The sequence below is a fragment of the Papaver somniferum genome, chromosome 5 (genome assembly GCF_003573695.1).
Source record: "Papaver somniferum cultivar HN1 chromosome 5, ASM357369v1, whole genome shotgun sequence".
NCBI lineage: Eukaryota > Viridiplantae > Streptophyta > Magnoliopsida > Ranunculales > Papaveraceae > Papaver > Papaver somniferum.
In genome coordinates, this window is record NC_039362.1 from 193,230,743 (window position 1) to 193,250,021 (window position 19,279).

General features: G+C 37.5%; 2 protein-coding genes and 1 long non-coding RNA gene across 3 annotated transcripts; 2 read left to right on the plus strand and 1 right to left on the minus strand.

Annotated features, from left to right (window-relative positions):
• Positions 1–1,494: 1,494 nt before the first annotated feature.
• Positions 1,495–3,938, minus strand: LOC113284143 (F-box/LRR-repeat protein At3g58900-like). The gene is made up of 3 exons (XM_026533560.1): positions 3,804–3,938; positions 2,854–3,138; positions 1,495–2,411 (listed from the first exon to the last, which is right to left on the minus strand). The coding sequence occupies exons 1-3, from the start codon at positions 3,821–3,823 to the stop codon at positions 2,297–2,299; spliced, it is 420 nt and encodes a 139-aa protein (XP_026389345.1). The 5' UTR covers positions 3,824–3,938; the 3' UTR covers positions 1,495–2,296.
• Positions 3,939–8,250: 4,312 nt separating this feature from the next.
• On the plus strand, positions 8,251–8,862 carry LOC113280445. The gene has a single exon (XM_026529066.1). The coding sequence runs from the start codon at positions 8,251–8,253 to the stop codon at positions 8,860–8,862; it is 612 nt and encodes a 203-aa protein (XP_026384851.1).
• Positions 8,863–18,091: 9,229 nt separating this feature from the next.
• LOC113284149 lies at positions 18,092–19,270 on the plus strand. The gene is made up of 3 exons (XR_003327946.1): positions 18,092–18,147; positions 18,277–18,311; positions 18,744–19,270. It is a non-coding gene; the product is annotated as an uncharacterized LOC113284149 (long non-coding RNA).
• The last annotated feature ends 9 nt before the right edge of the window (positions 19,271–19,279 follow it).

A 19,279-nucleotide genomic window follows, 5' to 3' on the forward strand; every position in this document is an offset into this window, starting at 1 on the left:
TGCAGGTGGTCTCCGACTCCTAGTTTATATTGGGAAACGGTCCAAACGGATCAGGGGTAGTGATGTTGAATTTAGGTTTGGATACTATGATGACATTCTAATGGGTGATAAAGATCATGATCAGAAACGTTCAAAAGAAACACTTACAGAGGTTAAACTTGTTCGCGAGTGTATAGAATTTACATCAAACTTGATTTGTTCTTGCAATGGCTTGGTTTGTTTATCCGTACTTGATGATGATAGGAAAGCATCCAGTGATTACGTATTTAAGCCGGTAACCGGAGAATGCTTTAACCTGCCACCAATAGACAACAAAGAAGGTTACATAGACATAATCACAGCAAGTGGATTTGGTTACGATCATTATGGTAGGAATTACAAGGTCGTGAGAATTCAGTACCCTTTATTAAACCCCAAAGAACGTTACTCTAGAAGGAAAATAGGATGGGTATATATATATACTCTCGGTGGAGGTGACAACAGTGGATGGAGAAACCTCGGAAAAATTAATTACTTATTCTATTCTGAAGGTATTCTATGGAATGGATCCCCCTTCATTGGTTGGCGTTGGACAACAACCAACGGAAGATCGTCGCTTTTGATTTGGCAGATGAAACTTTCCGATATCTCCCTACAACACCGTGTAATGCCGAGCATACTAGGTTTACTCACCTCAAGCTGTTGGGAGGGTATTTAAGCATTGTTACTGATCATGATCTAAGCAGTATGGATCGAGGTGGTATTAAGCGCACAAACATATGGTTGTTTAAAAATACGCAGAAGGATAATATCGTCGTGGATAAGGGATATGAATCTTGGACTTGGAGTTGGAGTTCAGTATACAACCTGTTCCTTATTATCACTTGAGCCCATTGCCATTACAAAGAACAATCAGGTGTTCATTCTTATGGTACAGGATGTGGGGTGGGTGTAATAGGCCTCCAGTACTTTGTCGCTATGACCCCGAAACTGACACACTAAACGCATTAAACAAGATTTTGGATTGGGACGCTTATAAATTTATGGGTCTTTGTTATACTAGTGAATTCCAGGGAATTCCGCACGTTAACAGCCTTGTTTCGTTAAGTGCTCTTGGAGTCAAGTCAGAGACTACTGCTGAATTTGCAGCAGAAAGGATGTGAAGCAGTTGTAATTCCATACAAGTGGAGGGTGGAGGATCCGTACGTACAAGCTAGATTGATTAGAATGGCTGGAATTCTGTTCCTTTCTTGCAACTTTCTATTATTTTGGTTTATGTTTATTTGATTTGCTTTTGTAGTTCTACTTGGTTTCAGAGTTTTTAAATGATTTCTTTTTTCATGGTCCTATAAAAAGGTCTAGTATCGTAGAGAAAGACGTCTTTCTGATAATTTTTCATTAATATGGAAGATCTTCCTGAGGAATATTCAATCAGAAATTCTGTCATATACATGTTCCTCGCGAGTCTGTTCTAAACTGCGAACTTGTATCAAATTGCAACTAATGGTGAAATACTGCCAGAAAAAAGAGATGCCAAAGATGCCATGGTAAAGCACATGAATACAAAATTGCTCACTTCAAAAGATGGAAGCACATGTTGCATCACTTATGAAGTTTTTGATCAATGACTCAATCATCGACATTATAAAATGTAATACAGACTTTCTTCACTGAATCATTATAAAATTTATACAAAATATCTTGTTTTAAAGTTTGGTAGTCGAGAAATCAGTAGAGCCGAGAATTCAAGCAATCAAGTAATTGTGAAGAAAACTATGATTTCAACACCTGACCACGTAGATGCCTCCGATTTCTGCTAATGCACGAATGTAAGCCATTCAAATTGAAAATCAATGTTAGCCTAGGTCCAGTGAAATTGCTCTACAAACTAGTTTCTTTTGATGTAGATCAATTCAGTCTAACTCCAGCTAAACATGCAAACCGACCTATTATATGGCCTTTCGGATAAGACCCGACTTTCAGGTTTACATATATCAAAATAAAGCTGATTCTGATTTTTTAAATATTTCAGCTTATCAACAGTGAGAACAACTGAGTGAACTGACCTTCTTCACCTTCTAACCCTGCTCGGAGGAGAATTTGAACACACAACTGGCTGAAGCTCTAGGAAGACTCGAAATATCTGCCATGAGATTTTCGCTTTTCATGTTCGAGATGCGCTCACAAGAAATAGTCAAGGTTTCTAATTCTGTTGCATTATTCAAAATTAGTTTCAACCACTGCATCTCCCTTGCATCTCCAGTAAATTTGTTGAAGCTAACTAACTTGAGATGTAGGAAAGAACATCTAGCAGCCACTATATCAAGTGCCCAACCATCGTCTTCATTGTCATTGTTATCTTCATCCTCAGCAGCGTCATTGTAGTAGTTGTCTTCACTCCCATTATCACTTGCATCGTCATCGTCTTCAGACTAAATTTGAAATTAAAAAAGATACACCATAAGAATAACAAGTTAACAAATATAATCGAACACTTGTTCTGTAATTTATATATAATAAGGACAAAAACTCTTCATAATCAAGATTTATAATAATCAAGTCTTTCAGTGCAGGATTTGAAATACAAAAATTCTTCATACCAGACCAGGTGCAACATCCCATACACAAAAACTCTAGTACCGGGCAATTGGAAAAGAGTTGCTCGTTCCAACACTCATCTCTAAATTCCACTTCAAGAAGCATAAGTCTTTTTAATCTTGGAAAAGATATATATTTAGGAAAACAGATTTTAAGGCTTGAAAATAGCGTCAAATCAATTAATGACTCGCAATTATAAAGAGATGACTTATTAAAATGGAGATCCATTTTTTAATCTTAGATTTATTCAAGTGGAGTTCAGAGTGAAGATGGAACCTCTGTATGTTTGAACTATCATGAAGCTCCAAAGTTGTATCGACAAAACGCATGAATTTTTGGACCCGCGAGGACTTATGGCACCGAAATTGAAGGCTAGGGATAGACCTCCAAATATATTTCCATCGTTTAGATAATACACTAGTCCGAGCAGCAACGCGAGTATGAACAAAAGAGAGGATATGATGAAGAATTGAGGCTGGCAAGTTGCTAATCCTGTCCTCTAACTCACTCATATTGTTTTTTTTGTCCCACCAGTAGCTTTTGAGTTGCAAATAATCGATCCTGTACAAAAAGGAATCACCCAAAATTTAAATTAAAGGCTGAAGAGATGGTGGCATCAAAACAGTGTCTCTTTGGAACAATTGGAGACTGAGTTCTTCAACATTTTGACTTATTACAATGGAGAACCCATTTTTTAATCTGAGATTTATTCAAGTGGAGTTCAGAGTAAAGATGGAATTTCTGTATGTTTAAACTATCGTGAAGCTCCAACGTTTTATCGACAAAACGCATGAATTTTTGGACCCGCGAGGACCTCTGGCAGGCAAATTGAAGGATAAGGATAGATCTCCAAACGTATTTCCATCATTTCTATGCATTTGAAACGATGGGAAGGAGTAACCCAAAATGAAATTAAGGGATGAACATGATGAAAGTAGGGGGTTTCTATGCTTTTGAGTTAGTTATGAAGATACCCTCTATTCTATAATATAATCAAAAGATCTCCCAATTGAACTATTGCTCCTCTTCTAAACCCTAAACCCGAAAATCAGTAAAACATTTGGGAGTTAATCAGCAGACTCAAAAACTCAATTAGGGATGTTATTGGTTACCCTTATTATCAAGAATCATTTCTTCAAACCCTAGATTTTACTTGGAAAATTTATAGCTAGCAGGGTAATTAAAAGATAGAAATAAAGATTGAAGAAGGGTGCAGTAGAAATTACCTTGAATCAGCGAGATCCATACAATATCAGCTTGTGTTATAAGATGATCAATGGAGTCAAAATCTAACAGCCAACTCAGTAATAGAGAGAGGGGAGACGGAGAAGAAAATGAAAAGGAAGAAAGCAGGAGGAGTCTGAATTTTGAAGAGGGAGAACACGGGTTTTAGGCCGGTTCTTATGGGGTTGGCTAAACCACCATTTGCCATGCCAGCAGCTAGCCACGCCACTATGATAAAAAAAGTTAACCGATTGAGTCTTTACTGAAAGGTAGAGATTGTACCAACCGGTTTTATTAGCGGTCTCTATAAGACCGGTTGGTCTTTTAATTGTCGCTTATTAGATAATTTGTAACGGCTATTCCCCCCATTTCTCTCTATAAATTCAACCCATTTAATTCAATTTAATCATACCTCGTTTTCTCGTTAACTCTATCATCTTACTTTTTTGTACCTTTAATCCTGTGTTTAATTTTTAGTTCCAACTCAATGGATTCTTCTGATGAAGAAGTGCGTATTCATATGGATCGATTTGAAGAACAACAACGAATATTCGTTGAGGCGTTGAAACAAATTGATGACGAGTCAGATGAAGATAAAGAACTAACCAACAATTTGTTGCAGCTATATTCATCGAGTAAAATACCTAGAGATCCAAAGCCAAGAGAAGTGTTCACAAGAAGATATATGTGTCGGGGTAGGGATTGATAGGATCCGGAGATACCTATATGTAATAACCGCAATCGCACGGTGTCTAACTAGTAGACAAAGGCAAGTATGGGTCGAACCCACAGGGAGCGGTGGAAATACTGATAATCAATATATCTAATCAGGAGCAGAAAGAATATTTTTGGATTTTTATAATTGAAATGAAATAACAAAATTAAGTAAACTAATAAAATGAATCCAAAGGAAAAGTCGGTAACCATGGTTTCATGATATCCACTACTATTTTTGTTTAATTACTGAAATGAAACATAAATATGAATATGTGTCTATCTTTCGTTCTATTGACATCACCTATTATAAGGATAGTATCGCAAATGTCACTAGTATAATAAAAGCACAGCACATCAAAAGATTAAACCCAAGCATGCACTATCAAATTGTATTAGCGAGAAAATCATACGAAACTAACATATTGATTCACAAACTGTATCTGGCTCTTCTAAGTATAACCCATCAAAGGATTCAACCCAAGCATGGGCTATCAAATAACGAGACCAAAACTATTTGTAAAACTATCGAATTACACACAAAGGTTTATAAAACCAGTAACCCAACAACTCATACTTCAAAGTCGATAAACAATAATCAAAAATTAATCAATTCAAATCATATTGGTCTATTGTTTCAAAATTCGATTCAATCAAAAATGGCCTAATATCCATGTAGTTTCAACCATAAAAACCCTAGTTACAAAGAGTCTAGCAAGACATAGCTTTATTAAAAGCCATAAACATATTCAAGAGAAATTGATTCCTCAAATCAAAATGGAACTAGGAAAATATACTGCAAACCCTATTCCTCTCCTCGTCTCTGTCCGCGGCTCTCACAGCAAAGAAAACGCAGCCACAGCCGCCTCCAAAGAATCCCAGTCCCGCCTCCCCTTTCTTTTCTTCTCTGTTCGTTTATATCCTCTGCGGCGAAGAGTGTAAACTCTAAAATACGACCTAGCCCATTGCAAGGCCCAGTCTATCCAGTTCATCTTTAGCTCCATCTTGCAAATCCAGTCTATTACCCAAAAATGACCACAACACCACATTTCCTAAGAACCATAATATTGGGCATACCAAAATCTTCCAAGGCATACTGAATGAAGACAAAAAAGGTTGTGAAATAGCAAAATCAGATAACCCGTTAACCCAAAATTTTTTAATGGCAAATCTGCCCTTTACGTATTAGTGTTACTAATCTTGATTAGTGATTAAATATTTTGTTTAGTGATTAAAATAATTTTCAGAATTATAAGAGTTGTTTAGATGAAAAATTTGGGGAAAAAAATCAAAGTTTTGGTTTGGTTAAGAAGGAGAGAAAGAGAAGGAGAAAGTGAGAAAATTCTAATTCTTGATTCAATGGAGGATGAGGAATGTCATATATCATCTAAAAAACCTAGGAAAAAATACACATCAACTACAACAATGATTCCCAAATGGTTGATTTCCTAGATTACGAGAATGATTCAATGGAGGATGAAAAGGTTCGACTTACATTTATGAGCCGAACCGATCCCTTTATGAACAGTTCGGCTAGCTGAAACTGTTTAGGTATGCGCCGAACATTTGCTAGACACTAGTTCGGCTTGTATAAAATTTTCCTAGAAAGACGAACCTATTCCTGAGAGTTCTGGAATAAAAAATGTTAATGGTTCGGCTTATATAATGAAAATCGTATCAGCCGAACTGTTCATATACACTTTCAGGCTGAAAATTTGAAGAACCGTTCGGCTTAAAAAACAACAACATTATGCGCCGAACCTAGGTTCGGCTCCCAACACAACTAAATTATGCGCCGAACCTTGATCTGAAACCTGGATATTGACCACTAATGAACAGTTCGGCAAGATGAAAGTATTATTGTTATGAGCCGAACCAACTAGTTCGGCTTGTTTAAAAATATCATAATGAGCCGAACCTAGTCCTGTGTGATCTGGAAGAAAAATTATGTGAGGTTCGGCTCATAGATGTAAGCCGAACTGTTCATCAATGGGTTGGTTCGGCTCATAGATGTAAGCCGAACCTATTCCTGAGAGTTCAGGAATAAAAAATGTTAATGGTTCAGCTTATATAATGGAAATCGTAGATTTTATCTTCATCTTCAAGAGAATGAAAATACGAAGATAACGCAAAAAGAATGAGGTCATTCCGACATTGGACGAAGAAGTTATGATCAAAACAAGATCGAAAGAATTCGGTCTACAGCGGGAAGTTCGGCTGATAACTCATCAACACGAGTCAGCCGAACCTAAAGCCTATAAATCAATATTTTCGAAGTGTTTAAGGGTATATAGGTCATTCATACCCATTAGACACCCCTTATCAATACACCCTGATTAGGAAAATGACTTTGTATGCCTATAAAGTTTTTGGTATGCCCAATATTATGGTTTTTTCCTAACCATCTCAGTATCGGTACCAGTTCAGACCCCCCAAAACCATTTTCTGTCTGGCTAAGCTTCAGATCCTTCCCGGACTCCTTAAACTCGAGCATAGCACCAAGCTACCCACCGTCTAAAGCACTGATCCCAAATAAAATCTAAGTCAACATTTCTCCATCTCACAATTGCGGCTCAACCAAGTACCTGCATATTCACCACTGCCAGCGAACACACATCTGCACTTCAACTCCTTATCTGCCGATATTACTTCTTATTACAACCAAAACACGCATGCCATCTTCTTCTTCTCCTTCGCAGAACTTCAAATCAGGCCACAGCTAGCCTATCGCATGCAATTAAACTTCTAGTGGCAGCAGCAAACATTTCCGATGAATTCCCAGCTGATTAAACTTCACCACATCAATTCATAAGAGCCACCACCATCGAATGCACAGCTCACCAATGCAAATATCAGCAGCACCATCTCAATCTCGTCTGCTAATGCCTCTTTCATTACCGAGAATCAAAACAGCATCTCCAAGCATTTCCTCGCTGCCAAGAATCCCACAAACAACAACGGACACAACCCTTTTATCTAGTCCGGCCAAGCACCTTCCTTCAGACTCGATCGGCAGACATACAAACAAGAAACGACATCCATGAGCATTATCCGTCTTCCCTTATGCACAGCTAAAAATCATGGCAGCAACACATGCAGTCTCAAGTCATCCGTCTTCCCTTGGGCCAGTCACGTGCTTGGCAATCAAAGAAATTCCTTTCTTGAACGAATGAGTGATGCAACTAGGTGAAGTAGTCGACTTGGAAGCCCGCATTCTAAGCTGTCTCATTTTGGTGCTGATATATAAAATACCAGGCCACCCATTGGTGAATTTTTCCGCAAACTCCATTTAGTTGTCATTTAAGTGCTTATTCTTTCGGAAATCGGATTTGCGCGCACATTCTACAAAAGCACTAAAATAATGTTACTAGCCAAATATCGAGTCCTAAATATGGGTATAAAATGTAGCACCTACGTGCTTATCAGGGATGAATGGCACGAGAAGCTGATGAACGATTATTTCTTCCCGACTGTGTGTTCTCTGATGAAAATTTTCAAGGACGATTCCGCATGCCCCGACATTTGGTGCTAAAGATTATTGGTGAGATTTGTCAGGTAGAACCTCAATTTAATTATTAGTATGATGCACTCAATATTAGAGGTCATTGCCCTGAACAAAAGGTTCCTTCGGCCTTAAGGATTCCAGGATATGGCGGACCTCCAGATCCTAATGATGAGTACCTTCTCATTGGCAAAACAACAACATACAAGTATCTTTTGTTGTTTTACGTAACAATGATTAATCATTTTGGTCCAACCTATTTTAGAAAACCAACTGACGCGGATGTTAAAGAAATATTAAAGCAAAATCAGGAAAGGGAATTTCCCAGAATGCTGGATAGTCTTGACTGCATGCATTGGGTATGGACCGGATGTCCTACCTATTGGGTCGGCCAGTATAAGGGTCACTACGCAAAACCAACGGTTATCCTTGAGGCTGCTGCTTCTTATGATTGTTGGATATGGAACGCTTTTTTTGGTCTCCCGGGATCTCAGAACAATATAAATGTTTTACATAAATCGCCTTTGTTTGAAGATCTAAAGTATGGAATTTCACCTCGGGTAAATTTTACTATCAACGGGAATCACTACACTCATGGTTATTATCTTGCAGATGGAATTTATCCAAAATGGTCAACTTTAGTTCAATGTTACTGTCATCCACCTTCCGGTGAAATGGGTCCTTCATATTCATATTTCAATAGTATACAAATGGATTTGAGAAAGGATATGGAACGGGATTTTGTAATTCTGAAGCGGAAGTTCGCCATCGTTTGTGGGCCTTATCGTGGTTTAAGTGCTCGTGAAATGCATAATACTATGCTGACTTGCATATATGCATACTGAAAACTAAAGTAAGACCCATTTTCCCATATTTTTCCACTAAAAAAACCACAGACAGAAAACTTCAGGCGCGTCCCCATTTTTGGGGAAAAAATTACTCCCAAACCCATATTTTCTAAAAATTCTGCTTTTTAATTTTCCCTGTATCCCCTAAGTGTAAATCTTGTTTCTCTCTTTTAATCAATGAATAAATTATAATCTTTCTGGTTCATGGAGTTTATTTATCAGGTAAAATTATATTTTTATGTCAAACCATGAGTACAAGGGTTGGAGGATAGATCTCATAAGGTCTGGACAAGGTGTAATTTGAATCAATATGGGTTGTAATTGATGAAATCAAATAATGGTTTGAGCTCGTGGTTAAGAAATCAAAGAAGAAATTGAAGATGGGGATAGTTTATACTACTGCTGATATTCGAGATTGAAGACAGTGATAAACCTACTGTTGTTGAATCGAAGATGAGGTTGTAGCCATGAAGATGAATCAGAAAGGGCATCTGCTGCTGTGATGGGATGAAGAAGAAAATTGAGTTAGGGTTTCGTCAGAATAGAGAAATGGGTTTTTGTTGGTGGTGGGCTTTAGATGAAGATAGATGTGATGCTTCAGAGATTGAGCTTATGCAGATTGAGAGATTGTTAAAAATGGGTTTGATGGTGCTGTTGGTTGAAACTATGAATAAGATAAGAGAGAAGAGAAGCAACAATCGTTTCTTTGGTCGAAGTTCTGAGATTCAGGTGGAAAGTGAGAACGGAGTTGAATGGATGAAACTGCAGTTGCGGGTGTTGGTGGTTTAGTGAACCAGGGCTGGTCTTGTTGCAGTGTAGGAATAAAATAGAAATTGAGCTCATTATTGAGCTGATATAGGTTACATTGGTGGAGTTTGTGCTGCAGTGAATCAAGAGCATCCAATTAGAAGATGAGATGTTGTTAGTGTTGCGGAATGAAGCTTCTGATGCTTGTAATGCTCGAGTTACAAGGGATCCCGGTGGTTGCTGTCAAATTTGTTAGAGTGAATTCAAGAAGTACAAGAAGGATAGGTATTTTCCGGACATGGAATTGAAGACGGGCGAGAATCAGAAATTGGGTATCAATCCAATTTGGATTTGGTTGAGAACTGATGTGTTGCCATTGATATGATGATGAAAGATAACAATGGTTAAATAACTTGTTATAGATGCATAACTTTGTTATCCAAATGCATAATTTGTTATCTTTCATTGATGGTGATGCAGTGTGGAACTGGTGTTGGTTGGATGTATTGTGTGCAGTATTACGAAAATAGAGGTGTGAATAGTGATACATAAAAGGTTATGCATCTACAAAATTTGTTGCATAACTTGTTATGCATTCTCGAAATTGGTTGCATAACACGTTCTGTAGCTTTTTTTTTTTTGCATAACTTGTTATGCAGTCCAGAAAACGGTTGCATAACACGTTATGCAGCTGCTTTTTTCTTAATATTGAAACCAACAAAAAATAAGGCTGCATAACTTCTCATGCACCTACAATAATATCTACATAACATGTTATGCAGTCGTGAAAATGGATGCATAACCTGTTATGCATCCGAAAATATGACTGCATAATGCATTATGCATCACGAAAATTGTTGCAAAATCTTTTATGCATCGAGAAAATAGATGCATAACTTGATATGCATCCGTAAATGTGGGACGCATACTGCATTATGCATCAATTTTTTTTATGGACGCACTAAAATCAACCAAAACAATGGTTACATAACTTGTTATAGATGCATAACTTTGTTATCCAAATGCATAATTTGTTATGCGGTGGAGAAAATGGTTGCATAATTCTCTATGCGTCTGCAGAATGTGTTATGCATCTTTTTTGGTGGCTGCATAATAGTTATGTATCAAGTTTTCGAAATTTTTGCCTAAAATGATGATCACCTCCGATTTTTTCGTGAAAAACAAAAATTTGATATTCTTGTTTGTACTCGTTGCGTAGCTCTCTGAAAAAGATTTCCAATGCTATAAAATTTGTAAAATTCCAAGGCGCGGATTTTTAGATATGTTATATCCAAGTTGTGTTGCCAATTATACCCCTGATGCATAATCCGTCGTGTAGATGTTTTTTTAATAATTTCATATAATTATGGGTGTGACGAGAATAATTATCGGTATCACGGTACCTAAAATTAATTGTAGGCCCGACAATGAGAATATTATTTTTTTTGGGCCTGCGCCTAATTTTCCCCATATGCATAACATGGTAATCCAGGAAACTTGTCGTAATAAGAATTGGACTAACCATCAAGATGAAGAATTAAGGCCTGAGATTATACCAGCAAGAATATTACCTGCAAGGAACTATGCGCAAATGACTAGTCATATTGAGAACAAAACTTTGTATAACAAGTTAAGGTAAGATCTCAGAGCGAATATGTGGGTTGAGTTTGGAAGACTCAATCGTTAATTGAGTAGTGTTGTTTCATTTGTTATTTCATAGTTCTGTTTTGAAGTTGTTTAATTGTTTAAGTTTCATTTGTTGTTCCATAGTTTTTTTTTGAAGCTGTTTAAGTTTAATTTTTTTAACGGTCATTAAAAGTAGCGGTCTAGACTCAATCGCTAGCGGTCTAATCTCAATCGCCAACATTCCTTATAAATATACCTTCATTTCATTCATTTCAAAATCACACCTTCATTTAAAATCTTCCACTTAATCGACTTCAAAATCACTTCTCTACAAAAACTTCTCTACTTTCTGGGTAATTTATGGATCACCCTAGATTCACTGAAGATGAAGATTTATCTCTTTGTTGAAACTATGTAATATACTACCCGAAGAGAGGTGAAGAACGTCAGATGAAAGGTGTACCTAGTATGAGTTATTTGGGTAAAATTCATGATGCCTTCTACACAGAAATAGGTGATCCTCATAACCGGGATGGTGCTGCTTTGTTTTGCCGATTCATGACTATCAAAAAAATATCTTGTGAATTTTATAACTATGAAAAGTATTATCACTCTATATAGTCTTAGAGGTGACACCAATGCTGAATTGGGAATACGAACTCGAGACAAGTGGCGAAGATGGAAAGGAAAGAATTTTGAATATGAAGCGATTACCAAGTTTTTAAAGAGTTTCTAATAACTCGTATGGGATGTTAGGCTTAAGCGGAAGTTACAGTCATAAGTTTAGTTTTCATGGATGTTGTCAAGTTTAAGTTTTAATGTAATGAAAAAGAATAATTTGTAATGAAAAAACTAGAACAATTTCATTCACCATAACCAAACTACTAAATCTTCATTACAATTAAAGTTGACACATTAATTAATTAAGTGTCACTACTTCATCGTGGTCTTCATCATCCTCATCTTTCGCTTGAACTCCAAATTGTTTTTCCATGTTTCTCTTGTTTCTTTTTTCTTCCAACTCATCTGCTTACCTGTCCATCTCCATCTCCCATACCATATATTGCATGTGATTCATTGTTGTGGCATTTGCATTTAGAATCTTATTCTTGTCATAGTCTGAAACAAATTTCTCTTGAGTTAGTCGATGTTTTTTCAGGAACTGTCGGTTTACAGCTCTTTGTTTTTCTACGGTCTTTTGATGCTCTATTAAAGTATCCATAGCACTTCCTTCACTTGCTTCTCCTTCTTGGGCAGCTTTTCTAGATGCTCTTGCAGCGTTTCTTCCTAATAATTTTCTCTTGATTGCAGCATTGATATTCAAGTTGGAATTGTTGTTTGTTGTGGTTTCTGGTGAAAAAATGGATTATCTGAAGGGGGATGAGATGATTCAGATGGTTGTCAAGCTAGCGTTCAAGAATTGTACGGTGAACTTGCAGGTATATTCTGCATGTTTGCTAAAACTTCTAGATTATATTTAGGCAACACTTTCAAATTATGATAACAACTTTCATAAGAAAAACTTTCCCATGTTTATGGTGCTAATCATTTCGACACTTTCGTTCGATATCAACATCGACAAGACCACTCGCTCGAGCACGGGCAGCTTGCATTAGAGCAGCGACATACAAGGCAACTTGGGCGTTGATTATAAAGAAGCGACCGGAAAATCCATTTGCATAACGATCGTTGATGTTCATAGTTTCTTCACGAAACTTAGGAAATATGTTATCCCACAACTTGGAAGATTGTTGTTGGGAACCATCGACACTATCTTGTGTAAATAATACATAGTTTCTGCGAATGCTTTCATTTTCGGCTACGGTAAATTTTGCATCTCTAATCTTCTTATTTTTATTAGATTGAGTATTAGATTGAGACATATTAAAGAAATTATACAATACGAGTGAATGATAGAGTTGGATGATGAATTTTTTTTTAGATTAACAAATGTAAAGAGTAGCGAAGAGAAGGTGTGAGTTAAAATGGTAGAGGAATGTGGTATTTAGAAGGGGAAGATTTATGGTCGTTGGATCAGATTCTAGGTAGCGGTGTAGTCTAGACCGGCCGGTCTAACAAGAGCCGCTAGCGGTGTACAGAACATCGTACGGTGTAGGCTTGACCAAGCGGTCGAGACTCGACCGCTCGGTGGAAACTTGACCTGGCCTGGCTAAGTGGAAAATTTGCCACTTAGCTAGGCCAGTTTTCCAGCTCCATAGTAGGTGCAAAAATGGAAAACTCTCACGTTTGCCACACCCATAAAAAATGGCCTTACACAACAAACAATACAGTGCATCTATAGTCTAAACTCTAAAGTTACACGCGATGGTTTATACAGTTAAGGCAATTCCTATGGCAAAGGACAAATTTATTTTTTTGTTGAGCCAGGTGCCAAACTGGTTTTTCCACTATGGAAAAGCACACAGCGGTTGATCACCAAGCGCCCGATTTTCAAACATACGCTGGCGTGGGAAGAAAAAACGTTGGAGTTTGAAACCAAAACGATGGCGTTGACGATGGAAACGTTGGCGTTGATGAAACCAACGCTAGCGTTAGACACAAAATCTCCAACGCCTATATTTCCTACGGTAGTGTTTTCCAAACTATAAATTCCTTCAGCTGAATTCATTTTCAGTCACACCACTACCATTTCCTTCTTCTAAAACTCTTCTAAACCAAAAAATTCTAATACAATATGAGCAACTTACTAAGAAAAGCGGTGAATAGTCTAAAGAAGAAAAGAGATCGAAGAAATAAAACGGCACCATGGCCTTCCAAGTTGTATATTTTTCTCAAAATCGGGAAGCAGAGTATGCTTCGCCGAGTGTCGTCGTTGCTCCATCATTAGTCCAAGGTCATGTGTCGGGGCATCAAGGTCATGTGTCGGGGCATCAAGGTTGGTCTGAGAATGAGAAGGGGATTTTCAGACTTAAGGATTGTTTATGAAGTTTTACCCCCTCCAGTCCGAGAAAGGATTGACAGATATCCCTGGCGTGCGCTTTAAATTGTGAAGCCTAGAAGATACAACAACAGAATTCCGAAAAAAAATGGTAGAAAGGTGGTGGGCGACGACACACACATTCCATTTTTTGGATTCTGAAATTGGTAAGCTTGTTTAACTTAACCTAAATCATATTTTTTAAATAATTATTAAATAATCAAAAGAATTAAACATAGTTGATATTATACTTGTAATAGAAATTACGCCCCTTGATTTGTATTTCATTTGTGGGATCCCAAGTGGAATAGGAGAGTCGTCACCATTCAACGCTGACGAATGGATATCAAATAGTAAATGGGAGACACTTTTTCCCTCGTTTATAAAGAATTGAAAGTTGATGAGATTAAATTTTTAGACTTGAAGTATTTCCTTACCAAACCCAGAAACCCAGAACATGTAGATGACTATCCTGAACTCGAAAGGATGTTTATCTTATGAGTATTGGGTCAGATATTCTTTCCAAAATCAAATTTTGTTGCTCGTGTTGGTTGGTTTCAAGCGTTAGAAGATCTTGATAAAGCACCAGATTATGACAGGGGATCTGCAATTTTAGCAGAATTGTACTGGGGGATGGATGTAGAGTGTCCATGGGTGGAGATAACTTCACTGGTTTCTGGGACATCATAGAGGTAAATATAAAAATTAATATATTTAGTAGAAGAATAATTTTTATGAGCAAATGTAGATTAAGTCAAAATACTAGAATTATGAAGTAATTTGTAGTATTGGTGGTATACCTACTTCCATGTTAGTAAACCAATCCTTGAAGACGATACCCTTATATTTCCAATGTTGGATATGTACATCTCGACCAACTTAGCGAAGAACACTGGCAGAGACATCTCGAGTTCTAGTTTTGTTCAGAGGTTTCATCAAATGACTCGGAGCCACAACAACGTCGTTGTTTACCCTTACATTTATTTTTCTCATTATGGTGTTGATGTTGGACAACGTATTCTTGATTATTCACTGCGTAGAGTTATTTTTTACACTCCAGAATTGGATAGAGTAGTTTGGTACCTGGGAGAAAGACTGCAGTACCAAATACAAGGTATATATGCAATTGCAATTAACCCGCCACAACAGATGCAAACCTCTGGATCATATTTTGATAGGCTGAGAAGAAGCAATTGGGAGAGGTATGAACTAAATATACAGAGGGATAATATTGTTGAAGCGCAGTATGTCAGATGGTACGAGTCGATTGCGAAGCCTGTAATTGGGACACACAACATGCACATATATGGGTTTGATTTCCCAGGGTTATCACGCCTGTCCCATGATGCAAGTATCGTTCCTAGCCAGCCACCTCCAAAAGAGCCATGCTTAATGACTTACCACACCACGGGTGCAAGTTCTTCATCATCTTCGTCAAATATGCCTGAAATTCGTTGGGATATGCCAAATATTACTTCAAAAGGTGATCCAACCACGATCCCCATTGTTTCCCGATCTATGGAATGTGATTATCCTTACTACAATGTACTGCCACTGAGGAAGAGTTGCAGAACTAACTAAACGAGTACCATCGGATGACTCGGCAAATGGGGGCTATACACTTGAATGTGTGTCGGAAATGGCACGAGGACACAATGTTTTGATTGATTCCAACTGTAAATGATGATGGGCGGCGGTCACAATCTTCTGATTCCACCAGGAGCAACAGATCATGGCACTATAGTGATGAAACTGTGGTGGGAAAAACACAAGTACGGCAGAGTTCTTCTTCACCACACATACGGCACAATACTTCACCACAAACTATGCATGTATCTCAACCTCAAGTATTTTGTCTAGATCCTAGGCGCATTTCTTCATCATTCTCGCCCTACAACCCGAATAATTGCTATAGACCACCACCACTATCACCACTGCAACAAACATCTTATATGCTTGGAGGATCGAGTGCTTACCAATCGCCTAATGTTGGTCAACCAATTTTATCTCCTTATGGAAATTTATTTTCTATGTTGGCAACTGGGGATATCACAGGTCTATCCCCGGGTCTTGGAGAATTCTTGACTCCAGAAGAAAACAGTGGGAGAGCTAGCGATGAGCGACGTTAGAGAGATTATTTGTAATTTTTAATTCTGCTACATTTGTAACTTTAGTTTTAAAAGTACGATGGTCTGAATTAAATGAAATTACATATGTTTAAAATTAAGTGTTTTACATTGGATTCACTGAATTACGGCGGACTACATTAGCTTCAAAGAAGGGGTTGAAACTGTTCAACACCTTAAGGATTTCGAAACATTTTTCGAAAGTAAAAGCCACATTTTTCCATCTTCGCCATTCAGCCGAAGATCTTGTTACCATCTCAGCATCAGTTTCACCTCTCAGTCTATATCGATTGGCTTGTATGGATAAAGCTACAAACTCACTTACTTCTTTCTTAATTGTACGAAAGAGATTTCTATGTCGCATATAGCACGACGACTCGGATTACGGGTGTCACTACAGAACCCATCATGAATAACCACCCAGAAATTCACCCATGGATAGTTTGCTGAAGCAAGCTGAGTAAATAAAAAAAACATAGTTTCTGCAAATAGATTCTTCTTCTTCTTTATTATGCGGAGCGCACCGAACCAACAAGGGCCGAGACATGTTCAAGAATTGAAAATTTTGTTAAAGTTGAAGAATTTTTTTAAGCTCAGAGAAGAGTAAAGAAGACTAGATGTGTGAATGTGAATTTGGAGTTGAAATGGAGAGTATTTATAGAACTCAAAAATTATAGTCGTTAGATCACAAGAGTTCTAAGCCGTCCAGATTCAACCGTTAGTGGTTCTATGAAAAACTCGGCGCTTTCAGGAGAGACGTCGGCGTGTGGGGTAACAACGGGCGTTGTTAATACAAGCGCCAGCGTTAAAACGCTTAAGCTCTGGAGTTTTTGGCTCAAGCACCAGCGTTGGAGACAAGCTCGCCCTATCTATCATCACGCGCGCGCTACATGTTCCATCTCACTCAACAAACCAACAAATTTGTTGGTTTGTACATCCGTTTTTCATGTTTGTTGAGTCCATACACTAGTGGAAAATGGGTGTTTAACTACCCACATCCGAGACACTCATTAATGGTAGTTGGACCGCCGACCATAAATAACCGTCTCTGATATAATAAGAAAATGGACCATATCCGAGAGCTTAATAAGCTGTCTCAGAATAACAAAATTTATTTACCCTTGTATCCCTCTTCGAACTCCAATTCAGAGACCCGCAGGTGTACATTGCAGTTACTGTTTTAGATGTCTGATGAACGGCTGTAGATGTTTAAGATTTGAGCCATTGATTGAGATGAGATGGATGGCTGGATCGGAAAGAAGAGACCTCGTTATTATCGAGGATAAAGATATCTTCTCCTTCTATCTACGCCTCATCTTTCTCCTCTTCACACTCACTCCTCACTCCTCAGCTTGTCTTTCCCTCTCCCTCCAACCACCACCGACTACCTTCAAAGAAATCATCTATCTACCACATCCATGAACAACACCAACACCGATCTTCAGTACAAAAACAACATCGATCTTGTAGTTAGACCGTTGGCCATTAGTGAAGTTAGGGTTTGGTTTTTCAAACAACATCAGGTACAATTAGGTTTCAATTCAAGTTCTCGTTATTTCTTTTCTTATAACTTTATTTGTTGATTTGGTTGATTCTCTACACTGGGTTTTAATCATTTTTCGATTATTGGTTGATTTCAGGTTGATTTCTCAATTTGGTGCGATTATTAGGGATTGATTTTGCAAACTTCACAGGTACAAAATTTGAGTTTTAATTTATTTATTTTTTGTTGATTTGGTTGATTCTCTTCGTTGGGTTTTAAGCTTTTTTCGATTATTGGTTGATTTCAGGTTGATTTCTCAATTTGGTGCGGTTATTAGGGTTTGATTTTACAAATTTCATCAGGTGCAAAATTTGAGTTTTATTTTTTTTTCTTTTCTTTCAACTTGATTTTCTTTTTAGTTGGCTGTCTTCATTGGGTTTTAACCATTATTTGTATTTGTTTGATTTCGGGTATTTATTGTTTGATTTCAGTCAGACAACTTAAGTTATAGGAACATCTTCATCAGGTAAAAGTTTTATCTGATTTTGGTATTTGGGTGATGTTAGTTGTTTTCATGATACTGAAGTTGGGGTTTGTTTGTTTAGATTTAGTCTACTGATCATGTATTAGGGTCTAGGTAATGAAGTAATATGTTTAATTTTAACTGATTTTGTCTCAATTCATGTGAAAGGATTACTGGTTTGGTGATGTTAATGTACAAGCACGTTCTGTTTTCTTCGAAGTAATTTTGTTTTGGTTGATGTCAAATGTAACGGGATTTCTGTTTTAACAACATGATAGTTATAAAATGAATACTTCAGTGGTTGTACGTATATTAGTATTTGATTACATATGATGTTATTCTTAGTTCCAATATGACTTAGAATGATGATTTTTAATCCAAGTTGACTAGGTTTTTGTGTTACTTTGTTAATCTTTCAAAGTAATTTTCTTGTAGACAAGTATGATATGAGGAGAGGTCGGTTTGCAAAGAACGGACTGATTCAGTACCAGATTGTATGCCAACAAGTTAATGTTGGTTCTCTGGAAGAGGTGATCAAACCATTTTTGCATCTTTCAACTGAGAAAGTTGAGAATGCAAAGACCCAGGCAGAGGCTTTAGAAGAAGCTCTAGACATTGATGACTTGGAAGCGGATAAGAGGCCTGAAGACTTGATGCTGAGCTATATTGGTGGAGAGAAGGGAAAGGATATATCTGACCGCGAGCTTGTTACTCTGTGGTTAGAGGCCTACAGAATGGTTCTCGAAATTCTCCGTAACAACACTAAACTAGAAGCATTCTACGCGGTAAGCCATCTGATATTTTAATTAGGTTTACCTCCTTTCAACCGCTTTTTATCTCTTAGGCATTTTTGATTTTTCAGTCTTGATGAGTTTGAGTGTAATATTTCTCTCTATTGTAATGATGACTGCACACCGAGTCTTCCAGTTTTGTAAGAAGCACAAGAGAACAACTGAATTCTGTAGGCTTTG